We start from the raw sequence: 18,926 nt of genomic DNA, 5'->3' as shown, positions 1-18,926 counted from the left end.
GGTTTTTAATTCATTTATGTATATTAAATTACACATTTCTAGTGTATTTATTATTATTCATTATTATTATTATTCCATCCATCCATTATCTATATCCTGGTCAGGGTCGCAGGGGTGCTAGGGAACCTATCCCAGCATGCAATGGGAAAAAGGCAGGAATACACCGTAGACAGGTCGCCAATCTATTGCGGGGGGGGGGGACACACCATTCACTCACAAACTCATACCTATGGGCAATTTAGAATCTCCAATTAGCCTACCTGCATATCTTTGGACTGTGGGAGGAAACCAGAGTCCCCGGAGGAAACCCACAAGGACACAGGGAAAACATTCAAACTCCACACAGAAAGCAATTCAAATCCAGTATAATAAGGCAACAGTGCTACCCACTGCACCAACGTATAATATTATTATTATACAGAATCAATAAATGACATTACTGCACCTTGTACTGGGTAATAATGCACAGGAGAGATGTTTTCCTCAAGTGCACACTTCAGGACTGTTAACAGAAGCTCATGTTTTTGAGTATTTTCTTTTAAGCTGAGCACTCGGCTCTAGAAGCTGTATTTTCAACTGCTCACATCACATCACAGTATAAGTTACCCTCAACAGCTACACCCTGACCTGAACCATATTTAAGAACAGAATAATGGTGGCAAATTTGAATCATCCATTAATTTCTTTATTTGAATTCATTTAGAGGTTTTATAGTCTGAGAAATCTTGCACAAGCACAGAAACCCAAGAGCAGGAGATTCATCACCAGCACCTGAGCAGGGGACCACAGCTGCGGCAGCAGTGCACTGTGGGTAAATCATGCGGAACAGAACAGCCTGAGTCACTCCAGACGGTGCCAGAACACGCACAGGTCTCCAGATCAGAGATAGTCCATGCCAATGCCTTCTCTGTTTAGTAAGGGGGTAATGCTAATAATACTGAGTTCTGCTTATAAAGGAGATGAAATAGCCATCCAGTAAACTGACCCACTTACTGACACACACCAGCGTTAGAGGGCGTGAGTGTCCAGGAAGAGAGAGTGAGAAAAAAAAGAAAGCGAACGTCAGGAAAAGAGAGAGCGAGCAAGGAGAGTGTGATGGAGAAGTGTACTAAGTCAATGACTCTCCCTTTTAAGTAAGACTGTAAAACTTGCACCGTTAATCTTGAGTGCACGCTTCAGTGTGTGTTGACAATGTGCGTTTACAGACGGGTTACAGTGTTTGAGTAGAGTTTGGCGTTTTGTTTATAAATTTGTATTCATGTGAGTCTGGGTCGAAAGGAAGGCTTGAGGCTTTACCATATGTAAAATGAACATGTTCACAGTATGGGGATGTTTAACTGTTAATACATATTTGTGTGTGAAATCTGTATGGGGTGCTCATGGCTGTTTCCTATGGGGAGAATGGCAGGTCAGAGGTGAGGGGTCACTGTCTGGGGTCACAGTGGGATTAAAGTGAGGTCAGATTCGGGGCAACTGCTTCTCAATGAATTCCTTCACCGCAGACATCTCCTGCAAGAGAGATACGGAAGTAGGTCATAAATACCTATTGGAAGTAGACACACTCATGTGCGTTGCATTATACACACATATACGCACACTCTCGCTCGCTCGCTCACTCACACACTCACACACATACCTGAGGACAGGAGGTGTGCATGAGGCCAGGGTAGGTATGGAAGGTGACTTTGTGAGCTGAAACGATGGTCTTCAGCTTTTCGGCGGTGAGGGCTCCGAACTGCACAGGGATCATGGGGTCCATCTCCCCATGGCACTGCAAGATGGGCGTATCCCGGTTGCCACTCCCGAACGCCGCCTAGTGGACACACTGATGATTAACCACTGCACCACCAGACACCTCCAGATAGACACAGTACATTCAAAACATTTATATTCAATCATTATTTAAATCATTGGCCATTCTTGCCAATAGAGGTACAGGTACAGAAAGCTGAAAACTGCTGCTCAAAATAGCTGTGGACAGTTAGTATATGAGTCTATGAGCTATGAAATATGTCTGCTACTACCTCAATAAAACTACAATGAATTTTTTTTGGCGTAACTGGCCAAACAGTAGTACTGGTGGGTACAGGTATTGAGGTAATGATTATCAATACGGGCCACAGCATATTTCTTTAGGAGCTGGGATTGTAACCCAAAGGGTACAGGTCTAAACCCCTGGTGGAACACTGCCATTGTACCCCAGAACTGATGGACTGAAAAAGACTGCTTCAGATTAAATTGAGAACATGAAAAACAAATGTCATTTATGCAAGGCACCCCAAATAACGACTTCTGAGTAAAAAGTGTGATGTAATTTAATATAACTTGTCCCTGAATGTGAAGAAAGGAATCAGAATTTAAACATCTCACACAAACTAGTAAATAATACCGCTCAACACTTTTTACTACAATTGCAGATGGTTGCCTAACTGTTAAAATGCAAGTTCGCACACAGACACACACATACACACACACACACACACACACACACACACACACACACACACGACACACGTACACACACACACACACCCATGCTCACACACAAACACAGAGGAAGCAGAGCTCTTACCTGGGGGAAGGTCTTGTGAAGTGGCAACCAACAACTAAGAGCGACCACACCCGCCAGCTGCTGCTGACAGGTGAGGGCAGTGTAGAGGGAGAGAGCGCCGCCCTGTTGGAATGGGAGTCTGAATCAGAAACTAACCGTCTTTCCTTGCCACTGTCACCCTTAGCTCGCTTTTGTGGGAGCTTTCAGATAGAGTCCACTTGGTGACATCACACTTTTGTATTCCTTACACTAAAACTGGTATTCTCTACTTTTTAAGACACTCTTGCTAAGTCACTGCAATGAAATGTGAAGTGTATTGTCACAAATGCTTTGTGAAATGCATACAAATTAAATACACTTGTTTTGATTTGATCAGATGTGCTTTTCAAATCAGGAGCACTTAAGCCATCCATTTTAATCAGGCTGCAGTAAAGGCGACAACCATTTGTTAATCCAAGAGATTAACTGCAGTGAAGGCCTGAACATGCTGCGGCCCTAACACAGCTGTGCTGGTGTTTGAGGATATCAACACACCACTAATCACTATACCGTGGAAACACCATGCACTTGTCTTACAGTCTTATTCTTTTCACAAATGGGTGAACGAAATGCAGGAAGGCTCCGAGTAGCCCGGTTACAGCCCCACCATCGCAAGCTGTGGGAAAACACCGCTGGGGGCCCCCGCGTCCTCACCTGAGAAAACCCGCCCAGCAGCACCCGATTGGGCGGGATGCCGTTTTTGGCCTCGTGGTCGATGATGACCTTAACTGCGAAGGAGAAAGGAGGATGTAAGCACAGCGTCAGCGGGAGGACAGGGGAGCGGCGCGGGCTAAACTGCCTGCCCCGCCCAGGCTGAGTGAGGAGGGCTGAGAGTCGGCTGCTTACTGCTCTCTGCCGCTTTCTTGATTCCAAGCTCGTCCTCAGGAGACTCGGGCTTCAGTCCCATCAGGTCAAACCTGCAGAGTACGTACGCATGCACACACACGCGCACGCACGCACACACACGCACACACACGCACACACACGCGCACGCACGCGCACGCACGCACACACACGCACACACACGCACACACACGCGCACGCACGCACACACACGTGCACGCACGCACACACACGCAAACACACGCGTGCACACGCACACACACGCGCACGCACGCACACACACGTGCACGCACGCACACGCACGCACACACACGTGCACGCACACACACGCGCAAACACACGCGCGCACACGCGCGCACACGCACACACACACACGCGTGCACGCACGCACACACACGCGCACGCACGCACACACACGCGCACGCACGCACACACACGCGCAAACACACATCCGCACACACACACACACGCACGCAAACACACGCGCGCACACGCACACACACACACCCTAATCAGCATGTTTTCAAATGACCTGCTCCGCATGAATGAACCTTGGCACACTGCTAGCAGTAAATTACTGCTGGAAGATTTACAGCCCTCCTCTTCACAGGGCCCTAGAAACAGCTTAATGCAGCTTTACAGAATCATATTCTTGAGGCAACCAGGAAGCGGTTCATTTTTCTGACCCTACCATTTTCCTTCCCTTTTAGTGTCGTCAAGAACACTCTAAATTACTATACTTGCTTTTCTTTCTACTTCAAAATCAATAAAACCTTCATTATAACATGAACCGGCAAATTACAGTTGGCTTGCCACCCACTCATAGAAACCCTGTGAATCTGTCTTATCCTTTCCACAGTACTGATAAATATTGAGCCAGTGGCCGCTAAGACAAGGCCTGAGCCAATGTACTCCACAGCCAGGGCCTGCACCAGAGAGAGAGAAACAGGAATGGACTCACCATGACGACATGGTCATGTTCATATTGAGAGTGACGGGCATTTGAGGCCTATAAACAGACAGACAAACAGCAATCAGTGCTCCTAACAAACACACGTCTCTCGCTTTCCCTGTATAGAGGGAAAACACACTGGCTTGCATATACAAACATGTGGACAAACTAAACGAAATGGGAAAACAAAAACACATTTTTTGGTGCAAATGCCACAATCGTCTTAATGTGAATGGCAGTGTCACGTGTTAGGATGTCGAAGATTGAGCATCTGGAACTCGTGACCATGTAAAGGAAAACTGACACACAGACATGCGTGTGACTGCAAACTGACACACAGACATGCGTGTGACTGCAAACTGACACACAGACATGAGTGTGACTGCAAACTGACACACAGACATGCGTGTGACTGCAAACTGACACACAGACATGCGTGTGACTGCAAACTGACACACAGACATGCGTGTGACTGCAAACTGACACACAGACATGAGTGTGACTGCAAACTGACACAGACATGCCTGTGACTGCAAACTGACACACAGACATGCGTGTGACTGCAAACTGACACAGACATGAGTGTGACTGCAAACTGACACAGACATGCCTGACTGCAAACTGACACAGACACATGCGTGTGACTGCAAACTGACACACAGACATGCCTGACTGCAAACTGGCACACAGACATGCGTGTGACTGCAAACTGACACACAGACATGCCTGACTGCAAACTGACACACAGACATGCCTGACTGCAAACTGGCACACAGACATGCGTGTGACTTCAAACTGACACAGACATGCCTGTGACTGCAAACTGACACACACACATGCGTGTGACTGCAAACTGACACAGACATGAGTGTGACTGCAAACTGACACACAGACATGAGTATGACTTCAAACTGACACAGACATGCGTGTGACTGCAAACTGACACACAGACATGAGTGTGACTGCAAACTGACACAGACATGCGTGTGACTGCAAACTGACACACAGACATGCGTGTGACTGCAAACTGACACAGACATGCGTGTGACTGCAAACTGACACACAGACATGAGTGTGACTGCAAACTGACACAGACATGCGTGACTGCAAACTGACACACAGACATGCGTGTGGCTGCAAACTGACACACAGACATGCGTGTGACTGCAAACTGACACACAGACATGCCTGACTGCAAACTGACACACAGACATGCCTGACTGCAAACTGGCACACAGACATGCGTGACTGCAAACTGACACATAGACATGCGTGACTGCAAACTGTCACACAGACTTACGCGTGGGGACAGATGTACTTCACATATGGCAGCCGAATAGATGTCATTGCTTCTGCCCAACCATGCCTGAAGGAGAGAGAATAGCCAGAGGGGCACAGAAAAGAGCAGCTAAGTCACAAAATAATTTTTAAAAACACAGGAATATTTGAAACCTACCAAATGCAAATATTATAACACATAAGGAAGAATATGAAGATTAACTATTGAGAACAGGCACAAAACTAATTATTAAAAAAATATATGTGGTAACTGTTTCTAAATTCACAATAACTACTAAAAACTGGCATGGAAGAATCACACCTTTGACATAAGTGTATGTGTGTGTAAGTCAGGAAGATTATTCCTTGAAAAGACATGGGACACATGGACTGATATACACACAAAGAAAAACATAATTTACCCAGAATCTCCGAGCCCATGAAGGAAGATCACCTGTGTAGAGGGGAAAGATACTTCAATGAAAGATACGCTCAACAGAGCCCAATTAGGGCGGCCCTAAGCACTGACCCGGAATTAGTCTGGTCTGCCGGCATTAAACGCTTGGGGTTCACACAAGGGTTAGATGAACTGGTCCTGGATCAGCTCTAGGGTGTTGTCAAACTAAATCATAAATCAGCTTTACAAGCTGTGCTTGTGTAACCACAGGGCTGGAAGATGAACAGGTTCACACCCACAAAATGCTGGTAAAAGTCACTTGTGGTGGCTAATTTAGTCAGGCCTACCCTGCAATTTAGCAGGAGTCCCCTTTGACATTCAGATTCATACGGCACAAGTGTTTCCATTTTGCACTAGAACCCAATAACATTAAAAATCCTGCATTCCACGACTCACGCTCAGTGGCTAAACCACTAAGCAGATGGCCAGCTCCTTGCATCTTCTCTCCTAACTAATAACAGGATGGTAACACGAGTTTCTGGTGTTATGTGACATCACAGAACATCCAATGCCACAGTACTGTCCTTGGGTACGTTCCTTATTGAATAATCCCAAGCATAAATTTTGACAGAATATTCATTGTAAAGACTGCAGAGCTGGTATACGGTGGGTGTTAGACCAGTGTTTCTCAACCCAGGTCCTGGGGACCCACTGTGTATGCTGGTTTTTGTTCCAAGCATAATAACAAGCCCTGTATTGTAATGAGCTGCTAATTGTTCTTTATTAGTTTTTACATCTATTGACGGACGATTTTACCTCTTAAAGCCACATTATGTCAGAAATAGCTATGCATGCCATAAAAAATAAATGCCCTATAGTCACATCCCAGGAATTTCTATCAGTCAGATCAACTTTACTGTCTTGTATGAAATATATGGCAAATTATATTAATTGAAAAAGGTGCTATTTTAGAATTAATTACAAACTGACAGGTGAAATCAGCTGGGACCTGGTGAAAGTGTGGAAGCCTGAAACCATCTGTGTAAACTGAATGGAGTTTACTGACAGCAACTGGCTAAACCTGCATTGTGTTAAAATAAGTTAACCCACACAATTATACTAGAACTTAAACACACTTTCAACAACCTGAACTGATCAAGAGATTCGGCTTTGATGAAAACCAGCCCACACAATGGATTCCCAGGACCAGGGTTGAGAAACACTTGTGTAGGCAATCTGTGGCTCAACCAAAATCCCTGTTCCCTTCTCAAGGTTTCAGCACAAACTGTGTCTGACCAGTGTAATACTTAACAGAAATGTGGTGACACATTAAAGGCGGAACCAAACCAACGGAATAAAGGAAAATCAAAAAACAAAAGCAGCGAGTAGACATTGGGCAGAAAAAAATAAGATTCAGCATAAAATTTCAATGAGTGGAAATTTGATGAGGCTGGCAAGACCAGGCAACTGGCGGTTTTCGATCATGTGGTGGAAATGACACAACATTATGCACTGCCCTGAATACAGCCTTTATGGCCATTGCAAGTCAACGAATAATTCATTGGCTGAAATGAGAGAGGTCTTTTAATGTAGGGGGAAAAAAAATGTTCCGGAATGTTCTTTCACAGATTTTGCGTGGATGTGCGAGTGAGAACATTTGAATTGTTATGAGCTACTGAGCTCTGTAGCCACGGTAGCTACAGAGCAGTGGAACAGTAGCACACTGTTCTGGCGGCAGCCCTGAGGCTCCCAGATTGCCAGCAGCCTGCTACTTCATTGGCGGTAATGTTCACTGGACCTCATGGGGTGGTGCGTTCTTCTGCCGCTGGCTTTTTTGGTGCCATGCCTTTGTGCTGAATGAGAGTTGTTGTGTTCAGAAGAACAGGGACCAATAATATGTGGAATATGCAAAAATGCAGGACAAAAGTATCAGGACTAATTAAATGTAGTACAAAACTAGGACAATAGGAGGATTTTATTGTTATTGTTCACACTTGCCAAAATGTACATCCCTTGTAGAGAATTTTTACACCCTACATCTTGTGTATTTACACAGTATGTCTATTTATGAGTAAATATTCTAAATGGCAAGGGACTGTGCATTTATTAATCCACTTGCCCCATTAGATAGATAATGAAAACGGTCACTTCTAAAAGCTGACTGCAGAGGACTCTGCTATGAGGCAAGTAAAATGCAGTGAGTTGCGGTAAGGTGAGGCAAGATGCAGCCAGATGCATTCAGTTTAGTGATTGTAGTGAGGTCCAGTGAGTGAGCAGTAAGCCTCAGTGTGCTGCGGTGAGCAGTAAGCCTCAGTGCGCTGCGGTGAGCAGTAAGCCTCAGTGTACTGCGGTGAGCAGTAAGCCTCAGTGTGCTGTGGTGAGCAGTAAGCCCTTGCTGTGACAGTAAGCTCAGTGGCATAGCCAGGTGGTGAGCAGTAAGCCTCAGTGTGCTGCGGTGAGCAGTAAGCCTCAGTGTGCTGCAGTGAGCAGTAAGCCTCAGTGTGCTGCAGTGAGCAGTAAGCCTCAGTGTGCTGCGGTGAGCAGTAAGCCTCAGTGTGCTGTGACAGCAGTAAGCCTCATTGTGCTGCAGTGAGCAGTAAGCCTCAGTATGCTGTGACAGCAGTAAGCCTCAGTGAGCTGCAGTGAGCAGTAAGCCTCAGTGTGCTGCAGTGAGCAGTAAGCCTCAGTGTGCTGCAGTGAGCAGTAAGCCTCAGTGTGCTGCAGTGAGCAGTAAGCCTCAGTGTGCTGCGGTGAGCAGTAAGCCTCAGTGTGCTGCAGTGAGCCGTAAGCCTCAGTGTGCTGTGACAGCAGTAAGCCTCAGAGTTGGGTCTCTCACCGCAGCCGTCTCCTTCTCCGTCCCAGACACCGTCACAGCCTCGGAAAGCAGCGGCACAGACATGTTGTTGCCACACATACACTGTAAGGGGTACTGAAGAGAGATCGGGAGGAAAGAAAAGACATTTCAGTTTTACAAGCTGTATCGTGCCATTTAACTTAAAAAATATTCTGTTTCACTGTTTTCACATCTCATGGAAACCGTAACACTCACTCCTATATACATATCGATACATACAAATGTGTCGAACACATATTCAAAATGTCAACGATTCGCTAATCTCTCCGTACAGAACAGCACGTTTTTGACAGACAATATTCCAGTAAAGCTCCTTAATGTCTCTGACACATAATATTCCAGTAAATGCACTCATTTAATCAGGTAGTAAAAGCCTACATGCATCAGAGTAAGAGGGTTAAATGGAGCAGCAACATGTCCTCAGCACTTATCAGGCTGCATCTGTTCAATGTGATATTCAATTATTCCTCTGAATGGTGGTGTAGTCTGTGCTTGGCAAATAATGAGAGTTCAGGCCAGCATTAATAATATCCCTATTTCCACTATATCAATGGATTTGGCTTTTTTCTGTTCTAAACACATTGGCACCATAGACACAGAATGAGAAGACGGGATGTGTGATATTGCTTCCTGTCTAACATAAATCATTTACTGGACTTTTTCTTTATCCTTCAGACTCAAGTAGCCTATAATATGAGCAGTACACTGAGAATAAAATGATGTGAAAATTAGTCTTTGTCAGGGTGGAATTGAAAGGGCAGCTATGAGGAGTACAGTGTGATAAAGAAAGACAAACAGAATTCAATTAAACTAGACCTCAGTGTAGCAAAAGCATTAGTATCACAATAAGCATTATTATGACTCACTAAAAACAAACAAAACAGAGTGGATGACTAAAGCCTTCTGCCAAACACAGAAAAACAGGCTCACTCTCGTCAGCTGATCCTGGGACTCATTAGCTAAACATACCTAAAGCTTAATAGGGTTCAGTCTGAGCAAACTGAATTGGGGGCTGGTTGGGAAATGGTTAACAGAACACATTTCAGCACTAGCTGTCCTCAGACAAATAACACAGACAGTGCTTACAGGGAAATGCATTTATATGTGTGATAAAAACCCTGACAAAGGCTAGCGCCAAAACATCTTGGTTTTAATCAGTAAAACTCTTTTCTTCCTCTCTACTTCAAGTGAAGTTAGTAGCACTATGTAAGAATTTCGCAAATGGCATAATTCTAATAGTCTTCACAAATTTCTCCCAAAGGAAGGAATCTAAAATTCTGAAACCTTAGACAGACAAGTCATGTTAAATGTCACACCAGCCTGACGAACCCAACATTGCAGACCCATTTCCATCAACAACAAAAATAAACTTGTGCTTGTGTACTGTTCATTTGAATTCACATATCAAATGCTATGTACAATTCATGGAAATAGTCAGGTTGTGAACAATAAGGAATTTGAGACAACACCATCTCTTGTGCATGTATGTAGGCACATCAGAAATATCAAAAGGAACAACCGGGCAGTTTCTGTATTATATCTGTCCATATCATATAGTATCTGCAAAGTGTCAAACTGTGCTGTTTAGGTACAGGTTATGTCCAGCCACTCCCTTAACTTGGCTGCTGGCACAGATGCCACCTCAGTTGGTCATTTTCCTCTCTGACATGCTAAATGTGCATAAGATCAGGACCATATGCAAAATGTGCACCAGGGAAGCACTGAGAATTTGAATGAGACCGAGATGCAGCAGAGGAGAAATGTCAGACAGACAATGATAAAATCACAAGGAGAGGGAGGGAGAGAAGGAAGGAATGAGGGATGGAATGACACAGTGGGGGGGGGGAAAGGAAGAGTTCACAGAAACAGACTGGATATAAAGTCACTGTAATAAACCCACCCTACCTTTTGTGACAGTAATGATAGAGTAACAAGAGAGACAGAGAGAGAGACAGTGAGAAAGAGAAATGACAAAATCCAAAGAGAAAAACACAAATGCAGATATCACAATTACTTTGTGAGCTGCAGTACTATACACAAACACACAACAAAACCTTGTAGGATCATCAGGTTTTGTTATTCTTCACTGAGGACCATAGCTCTCTGACCATGGCCAATTTACTGCTGACATGCCCAACCAGTACTCCTCTGTGCACCTGCCCAAAATGTCCCCATTCAACAGCTTTGTCCCCCTTTCATCTTGCTAATCTCAGGAGAATGACAGAATGCATCCAGATGTCAACAGTGAGACCCCCTTACACAGCTACAGCCAATGAAAGCATGACTGACTCCACCCATCAATCAGTTTCAGATCTGTAAAACAAAGAGCCTTCCTGTAGTGTTTTAACAGACAACGCAGACACTCCATGGTGACTTACTCCATTATTTATGATTTATATTTGGCTAAAGGGCCATGGTAATTATGCACCAGCTGGATTAATGATTACAGCAACCGAAATGCTCACACACTGGTTGTAGTTGAGTGTCGGAGGGGTGAGGAGAATATTTCGTTGTCACCTCTACGATTCAGCTTTTTACTGTGGTGTGTGTGCGAGCGCGCGACTGTTTGAGTGTATTCGACCTTGGTGTGGACATCACGAGTTTCCATCTGACTTGTATTAAACAAGCCACAAGCGTTGACTTCAACCACCGCCTTGTTGAGGTGTACGTTTCAACTTCAGTCGCACTTAAATGTAATAAAGTAAGCCAATGGGAAACGTGTGACTACCAACAACTGAGACAGTTGTTTTCAACGCATCAGGTAGTTGGCTTCTCCAATGCGTTCGGTTTTTTATAACTGAAAACAGTACAGCTGTGTCACAGTTCGTCTACTCAAGATCAGAAGCAAAAGAACAGGGCGCTACTGTGCATAATAATTCAACAGGAAACAGCGTTCACATCAGTTCGTTTGTCAAGTCAATCACTACAGTAACCTAATACAGACGGCTATTTGTAGCTATTACAATTAAGTAGCAATATTGTCAAGCTAAATAACTAGCTAAGTCTGTTCTGTAGACATAACTTGATACAAAAATTTTAAAGCACAAACTCGAAAAACTCAATCTCTGTTTATACCTGACGTTGTGATTTTGTATGATCTGAACCGCATTGACAAGCAATGCGCAGCCACATACGTATCGACCGAAAAAGCTATTTTAATCTTTCTCTCTAGAGATAGCAGGGATAGTTTGCTAGCTAACTTGAATAAAACGCACATAATTTGCGTTAAAAGATTAAGCACTGAATGAGAGGAAGGAGGGGGGAGGGGATGAAGAAACAATGAGCGGGTCACCGGGGGAGAGAGAAGCAGCTTAACTCAGTCGTTTAGCTAAATTAACACAATTCAAACAAAAATGAGAACAGACACAAAGCCGCAAGACTGAATCCGTCATAGACATGATGTTATGTCCCTGCAACCAGCCCGCTTAATCCCGTTTTAGCTCCACATTCTCACAATGAAGCAGCAACCACACAGCGCAATCAGTATTGTCTCCATCATCCCTTTCCGTGCCCTCTCAACCCAGTCCGCACGAACTGGGCCCAGTTCGACCCGGTAAACCCGTTTCCCTCCGCTTCGACGCCCACCGGCGTAAGTGAGACAATCGACTTTGTTCAGAATCGGTACGAACCGGATAAATAAGTTACATTTAACCGAGGCCCATAAGCACAAATTCGTACACTCACCGCTTGCTAGCCCAGATCACAACGGAACTTCCGCTACTGATGCCGTAGAGGGGCGGGGATAGAGCGCAGTGAGGTCATTGTTCCCACACCCTGCCTCCTACCACACGCCCGCGCTCGTGCGCGCACTCCCGCCTGGACAAGGGAACTAGTGTTTTTTTTTATTAATTTTTTTAACACGTTCAGTTTTACAGGATGGGGGCATTTATCGCACTTTGATGGCCAGTTTATTTCAAACATTCTCAAAATGGTCCAATATATAATCATATTCAAGCATATCGAATTGCCAGTAATGTCTTATGAAGTTAAAAGTCGATTATGATACAGCTATAAAGCGTAACATATTTCGGTTCGTTTGAATTTACCACTGCATTACTGTACTACATTGTAAGCCATTTTACAAGCTTCATCGTGTCGCCTGATTCACATTGTAATTATAACCCACGCCTACAGTGACAACACACTGCCACTGCATTGTGTAATGGAATCACAGCGCAACTCATCCAAGTCTGTGAACAGCGCGTGTGGGTTCATGCGGTAAGACTAGAGTAATGTCCGGATTTCATAAAGCTTTATTGCGATTGAAACTGAGTATCCTATCCTTAGGACTCTGCCTGAAGTGTTGTGGAAATATTACTAGCTGGTCCATAGCCTTGAAATGGAAATCAGACTCCTACTGCAGCTGGTACTGGAGTAATTCCAGGATTTTGTCCTCTGCTAGGATGTTCTTTTGCAAAGCCAACAGAAGATGGCGCAGTATTCCACCACCCCAACCATCAGAAAAATCAGGGAAAGAATTTTGTGTACAGGAATTTGTAAATGTTTTCATTTTCCCAAATCATTACAGTTGGTGTGATCAAAACAGAGTTCTTGTATAAGAGATTGTTACTCCACCCCCCAACCCAAAAAATGCCACTTATCATGTTCCACAATTTATTGTTACCAATTATTTTACAGCAAAAATTATTTCAGCTCAACAACCGACCAGCTCCAACTCATTCATCGGACCAGAATTTTTGGCTACAGCTTTGCAAGCTGATTGATCCATCCCTCTATATCCTTGACCATTAGTATCATTCTCGCCATCTTTTGTGGTCTCTGATTCTTTGCACTAAATGCTCAATGCCTTCATTTTGTCCCTTGCTTCTTATCTTCTGTTCCTCCTCATGATATGAAGTGTGTCTGTGGAGTGATGGTGTCCACCTTGTGATCTGCTGGGTTGGCTGCAGACTCATAGTTACAGATTGTCACCTCGTGCCTGTGTGCCTGGTTGGGAGAAAGACAGGGAGGAATGATTGAGGGAAATGAGACGGGCACACAGATTTACGGCAACAGGATGCCGAACATCCACTGAGTAACGGAGTGCTACAAAGCACAGGAGATGAGGATTTAAGATTTCAGATTCTGAATTACACGTTTTTTTAAGCCTTTCTTATCCCCTCAGCAGGTTATTAGAAAAAAATTATGAAGGGATGCAGTGAAAAAAAAAAAAATTCACGTGTGGACAGCACACCTTCGTTTCATGAAAGGAAGCGAGACGGATAAAACCCAGAGTTCACAGTCTCTCAGTTTAACCATCCCAAACGCACAGTGGCTCTCACCTCAGTGAATTCCCCACGCAGCCCAATGTAGTATACTCTTGTGAACTCCGCCCCAAAGTTCCGGGACAGGTGGATGGACAGGTGTTCGACATTGGAGAAACGTGCAATCCTAAAAGAGATTGATTACCAGTCGAGGTTAGAACAATTTTTCCTCTCAAAAGCTTTAATAAAAAAATTTTTTTTTGATTAAATCTATGCTCTAGGCCAGGGGTGTCAAACTCAATTTGGCTCTGGGGCCGGATCCAGACTTTCTGTTCTCGGGTGGGCCGGATCAGTAAAAGAATGTCAACTCCAAATATTTAGCTTTGTTTTTCAGTACTATGCTTTATCATTCAGCCTACATTTGTAGCCTACCCTACATATTATAATCACGGATGACAAGGGATCTTTTCTAAGCACAACACATTTATTCACCAACAATGGAAAAAAAAAATGATTTCATGTTAGGCGGTGAATGTGTTAACAACTGGTTTATTTTAACAGTTAAGTGAATGCAGTTTTACACCTGAACCAACTCACCACACTAAACAAACTCAAGTGGGAGCTATGAAAAAAATATTTTCGCCTTAATTGTCATACTGCTTTGAAATAAATAAAAAAAGAAATACAAAATAAAAGTTATAGCCGTGCATGGGCAATAAGATTAGACTACATCAGATCAAACTACTAGGCTGGGCCTACTGAAGCTGAGAATATACTGCACAATATTAATTGTCTTTAATATGAAACCAGATTAATCTTATTTTTAATGATCTGTATTCATGAGTGCAAACAAATTTCGTGTCATCACACTTTTTTTCTCTCTTACTGCACTCCTGCAGTCTACTTGCTGCTGCTGGCTCCTGAAACTTGGGATCTTTTTGCCTTCACAAGTGTATCGATATTAGGTGTCAAATCCTGAGTAGCAGCACATTTAACAATGTCATTCAAGTGTTTATTTGTTAACCTTGAGCGCTGCTTTGTTTTATTATTGTTCATTACGGAGAACACCTGTTCACAAAGATAAGTAGTCCCAAACATGGATAGAACCTTTGCAGCCATGGCTGTTATTTTGGGGTAACCTGGCACGAGATATTGATAAAACGTATCCAATCCCACGGACCCAAATTTATCCTTCATAGCGGAATCGCACTGCAAGTCAATAAGCTCGAGTTGAATGTCAGCTGGCATATCAGAAGGCTTCACTGTAAATGGCGAGCGAAAAAAGCCAAATTTGTTCTCAAGTTCACTGAATACCTGAAACCTCTGCTCAAACTCTCGCAGCAAATCTGTTATGTTGTCTTTATATTTTTCCAAATCATTATCGGGACGGTCTGGTGCCTCCGGACGCACAGCTGTGAGACAAGAGAAATGCGCGGTGTCACCGTTGGATAGCTGCGTCTCCCACAGTGACAGTTTCATCTTGAACGCACTTATGCTGTCGTAATATTGAGTGACAACTCTGTTACGGCCCTGCAATGTAGTGTTAAGTGTATTCAAGTGTTGTGTAATATCAACCATAAACGCAAGATCCTGCACCCATTCCTTGCATTTAAGTTCCTTTACTGGGCGTCCCTTCTTCTCCATGAACTGTATAATTTCCCCTCGTAGCTCAAAGAAGCACTCCGTGTCCACTTTTCTTTTTTTTGACAGTGCCATTTTGGGAAGGGTGTGTTGACCGATAACTTGTTTAGTAGTGGTGAATTGTGAAGCAAGATTGCCGGTTTATTTTTAGTACTAACTCGTGTCAATGCCGCATGCTGGACGTGAGCTCTTTTACACATTTACTGCCCTCCCGCGGCCGGAGGGAGCATTTGGTTTGTATTTATTTTAAAAAATCATAACTTTTGATAGAAATAAGCTAGAGACTCGCTTCTTTTTTTGACATACTCAGAAATTTATGCCGGGCCGGATTAAATCATCCAACGGGCCGGGTCCGGCCCGCGGGCCGTATGTTTGACATGCCTGCTCTAGGCCATTCTTCATGTTTCTCCCGAGAGAGAAAATGAGGGTTTGCTAACAAATTGAAAAAGAAACACAAAATGTATTCAGACAGAGTCAAGCAAAAAAGGATAGGAATGACAACAGTGTCGAGAAAACTAGATCACTGTGATCAAGGCTTTAACTATTTCTTGCAAGCCCAATAACACAACTGGTGTCAACTGTTATCAGAACTATGACAAAAATGTACAATGGCGCCCATTAAGCTTCTAGTTTCCCTTAAAACTACATTTAGGATTCTCTCCAAACACATTAAGCCATTTATGCCTGAGTGCCATCCAACTAATCTCACTATATCCTATATCCCTACCTGTACCCTCAGTACACAGGGCACTGGACTGTTTGACCATCCCAGAACTGGCCTGAAACTTGATTATACTTATATTAAAGTTAGGCTGGAGAGACTGAGAGAGAGAGACAGAGACAGAGAGAGTGGCAGCTTACTTAGTGGGGTATTCCAGCTCAGCCAATGGGTCTCTATTCAGACGGAAGGCCTGTTCTGGCTCCCTGCCTGTGTCGTCAAATGACATGTGGGGTATATTCTTATACCTGAGAGCCAAAAGGGGGAAATCAACATAAGACTGACACAACTCCTTTCCTCCTGAAAACTGGTAAGCCTTAATGGATTGACAGGCTGTGCATTTAGATACAAATTACAAATCTGTAATGTATTCCTGACATATAATCCTAATCTTGCCAGTGTTGCCTGTGAATGACAGCACCACAGAGCAGTGCCTGATTGGCCACAGTGCTGCCCAGGGAATGAGGGTTTCAGCTATAAGGATACTCCACGCCTCAGCACATAAGAGTACCTTCTCTGGTCTCATTCAGCTGCCTACAGTTTGCATGTCCATCACTGTAAGTATTGCAGCCCTCCCTCCATGGGTAGTGCAATGCAGAGTGAAAAGAAGCAGTACTACCAGCAGTCCAGAGAAGAATTTATGCATTTGAAAATGCTGAGAAATGGGGTGGGAGTAGAAACTATTTTTCAAAGATTGTATTGAATTTTTCTAAGACAATAAAATGTATTTAATGCTTCTTTAAGAAGTAATTTTGAAATGGCAGTTGGAAAAACACAAAATCTTTGGCAACAGCTCTTTATAGCAACTGGGCCCAACTAACTGTGATAAATGCGTCCCCAACTAACTAAATTCATTCAGACAAACAGTGATTTTTCTCCACAAGACAACAGCGTTGCAGGAGGCAGTTGGCAAGAGACCTACTATATTCCTCCTATATTTCATTTCAACGGGACAAGAGCCCAAGAACTGCAACTCTTTTGCCCATTTTAAAAAATAAAATAACAGAAATAATCTTTTAGGGGGCTGAATACTGTACTCACTCACAGTCTCATTTCAGCAGGATGCGAATCATCATCCTCTCCTGCAATGATGATTCCTTTCAACTTCACACTGCCTGTGAACCTGGAAAAACAGCAACCGTATGAGAGGGCACCAGAGGCACAGATGAACAGAGAAAGCAACCAACAGGGAGGCAAAGAGGGTGATCATTAGGACAGCACTGCAAAGAAGAGGAGACGAAGGGAGCGATTGTGGGTCAAGGGGTGCAAAAGGAGGAGGGCATGCACCACTTCAGCAATTGAGAGGGGAAACGGTCATCTCACGGGATATTGAACAGGAGCTCCTCATCAGCATCGCTCTCAACAAACTGCAGGAGGAAGAGAAACAGTATGTGAGAATGTGTGAGCAATCCTTCTCACTGAAATCCATCTCATCTGGAGAATTCTGGAAACTTGGCATGCTTCTGTCACCCAACTGTCCCTCCCAACCCCAAACAATAGTCTATGAAAAAGCAGTCCTCGTTTATAGAAAAGAGGTGTTTATATCAAAGCATGGCCCAAATACTTTTTTTGCTGGGCGCTAATATTGCTCACACACCTACTTTTTAAAAATTAGAAAACAGCAGGCGTTTGCAAAATGCCCGCTTGAGCCAACATGGCAGCCGTCACAACACAGTTGCACAGTATCACGAGAGCGATTTGGAACAACTCGGTACACTAAGAATATCCTAACGTATGCTACTGCATCGCCTTCCACATAGCTGTAGAGGCTTCAGTCATATACCTTTTCTCGGTCTGTGCGTTTATCCCAAGGCTTGAACACAAGTTTCCCATCACCGTCTCGGCTCTCGTTAAGGCACTGTAGTTTCTCGATGTCAATGCGCCGATACAGACCGTACTCCAGGCCCCGTTCTGCGGGTTCGTGTTCGGCTTCGCAACCGCAGCCATGGCTGTGGCCGCCGTGTCCATGACCGTGACCGGACATCCCTCAATCCACTAGATCTTCCCTAGGCAGAAGCTAAACCGAACGATCATAAACCGTGCAAACTAGGTGCGCACAGCTCAGTAACTCCTCACGGTGCTGAGTTGTGACACTTCGAACATGATCATGTAAGAGAATCAGGGCACGTGACCATTACTATCCAATCTGGTATGGATGCGGAAAATGTCTCGTCATTCTCCCCACAACATAAATTCAAAGTAAAGCATATGATTGGCTTATGTTTCTCCCGACTCAATATGTTAGCCAATCAACACTGAATGCGTTGAATAAATTGCAGGTAGTCTGTTTGGCGTATCTCAAGGAAAATTTTCCCAAGACCAAACGACGCTTGCAGTGGGATGTTTCTGTGGTTTTACCGTTTGATCATTGATCTAGGCTACATTGAAGGGCAGATGAAATATTCTACGTTTTTCAAATAGTTAACACTATCTTGCCATTTGGTTGTCA

At 44.0% G+C, this 18,926-nt stretch overlaps 2 protein-coding genes across 3 annotated transcripts; both read right to left on the bottom strand.

Annotated features, from left to right (window-relative positions):
* Positions 1 to 663: 663 nt before the first annotated feature.
* lypla2 (lysophospholipase 2) lies at positions 664 to 12,750 on the bottom strand. 2 transcript variants are annotated; one of them, XM_064347296.1, is made up of 10 exons: positions 12,599 to 12,750; positions 8,897 to 8,989; positions 6,086 to 6,117; positions 5,686 to 5,751; positions 4,395 to 4,442; positions 3,437 to 3,507; positions 3,245 to 3,318; positions 2,573 to 2,674; positions 1,637 to 1,813; positions 664 to 1,509 (listed from the first exon to the last, which is right to left on the bottom strand). In XM_064347296.1, exons 2-10 carry the CDS (start codon positions 8,972 to 8,974, stop codon positions 1,459 to 1,461), a joined length of 699 nt encoding a protein of 232 aa, XP_064203366.1. In that variant the 5' UTR covers positions 8,975 to 8,989; positions 12,599 to 12,750; the 3' UTR covers positions 664 to 1,458. The 2 variants fall into 2 exon arrangements, with proteins under 2 accessions (XP_064203366.1, XP_064203365.1); XM_064347295.1 differs by lacking the exon at positions 12,599 to 12,750 and adding an exon at positions 12,369 to 12,393.
* A 761-nt stretch (positions 12,751 to 13,511) lies between these two features.
* pithd1 (PITH (C-terminal proteasome-interacting domain of thioredoxin-like) domain containing 1) lies at positions 13,512 to 18,611 on the bottom strand. The gene is made up of 6 exons (XM_064347300.1): positions 18,261 to 18,611; positions 17,801 to 17,844; positions 17,523 to 17,600; positions 16,621 to 16,725; positions 14,197 to 14,305; positions 13,512 to 13,861 (listed from the first exon to the last, which is right to left on the bottom strand). The coding sequence occupies exons 1-6, from the start codon at positions 18,459 to 18,461 to the stop codon at positions 13,760 to 13,762; spliced, it is 639 nt and encodes a 212-aa protein (XP_064203370.1). The 5' UTR covers positions 18,462 to 18,611; the 3' UTR covers positions 13,512 to 13,759.
* Between the last annotated feature and the right edge of the window lie 315 nt (positions 18,612 to 18,926).

This window comes from Anguilla rostrata, chromosome 8, assembly GCF_018555375.3.
Source record: "Anguilla rostrata isolate EN2019 chromosome 8, ASM1855537v3, whole genome shotgun sequence".
Lineage (NCBI taxonomy): Eukaryota > Metazoa > Chordata > Actinopteri > Anguilliformes > Anguillidae > Anguilla > Anguilla rostrata.
This window is presented reverse-complemented; position numbering and strand designations above follow the sequence as displayed.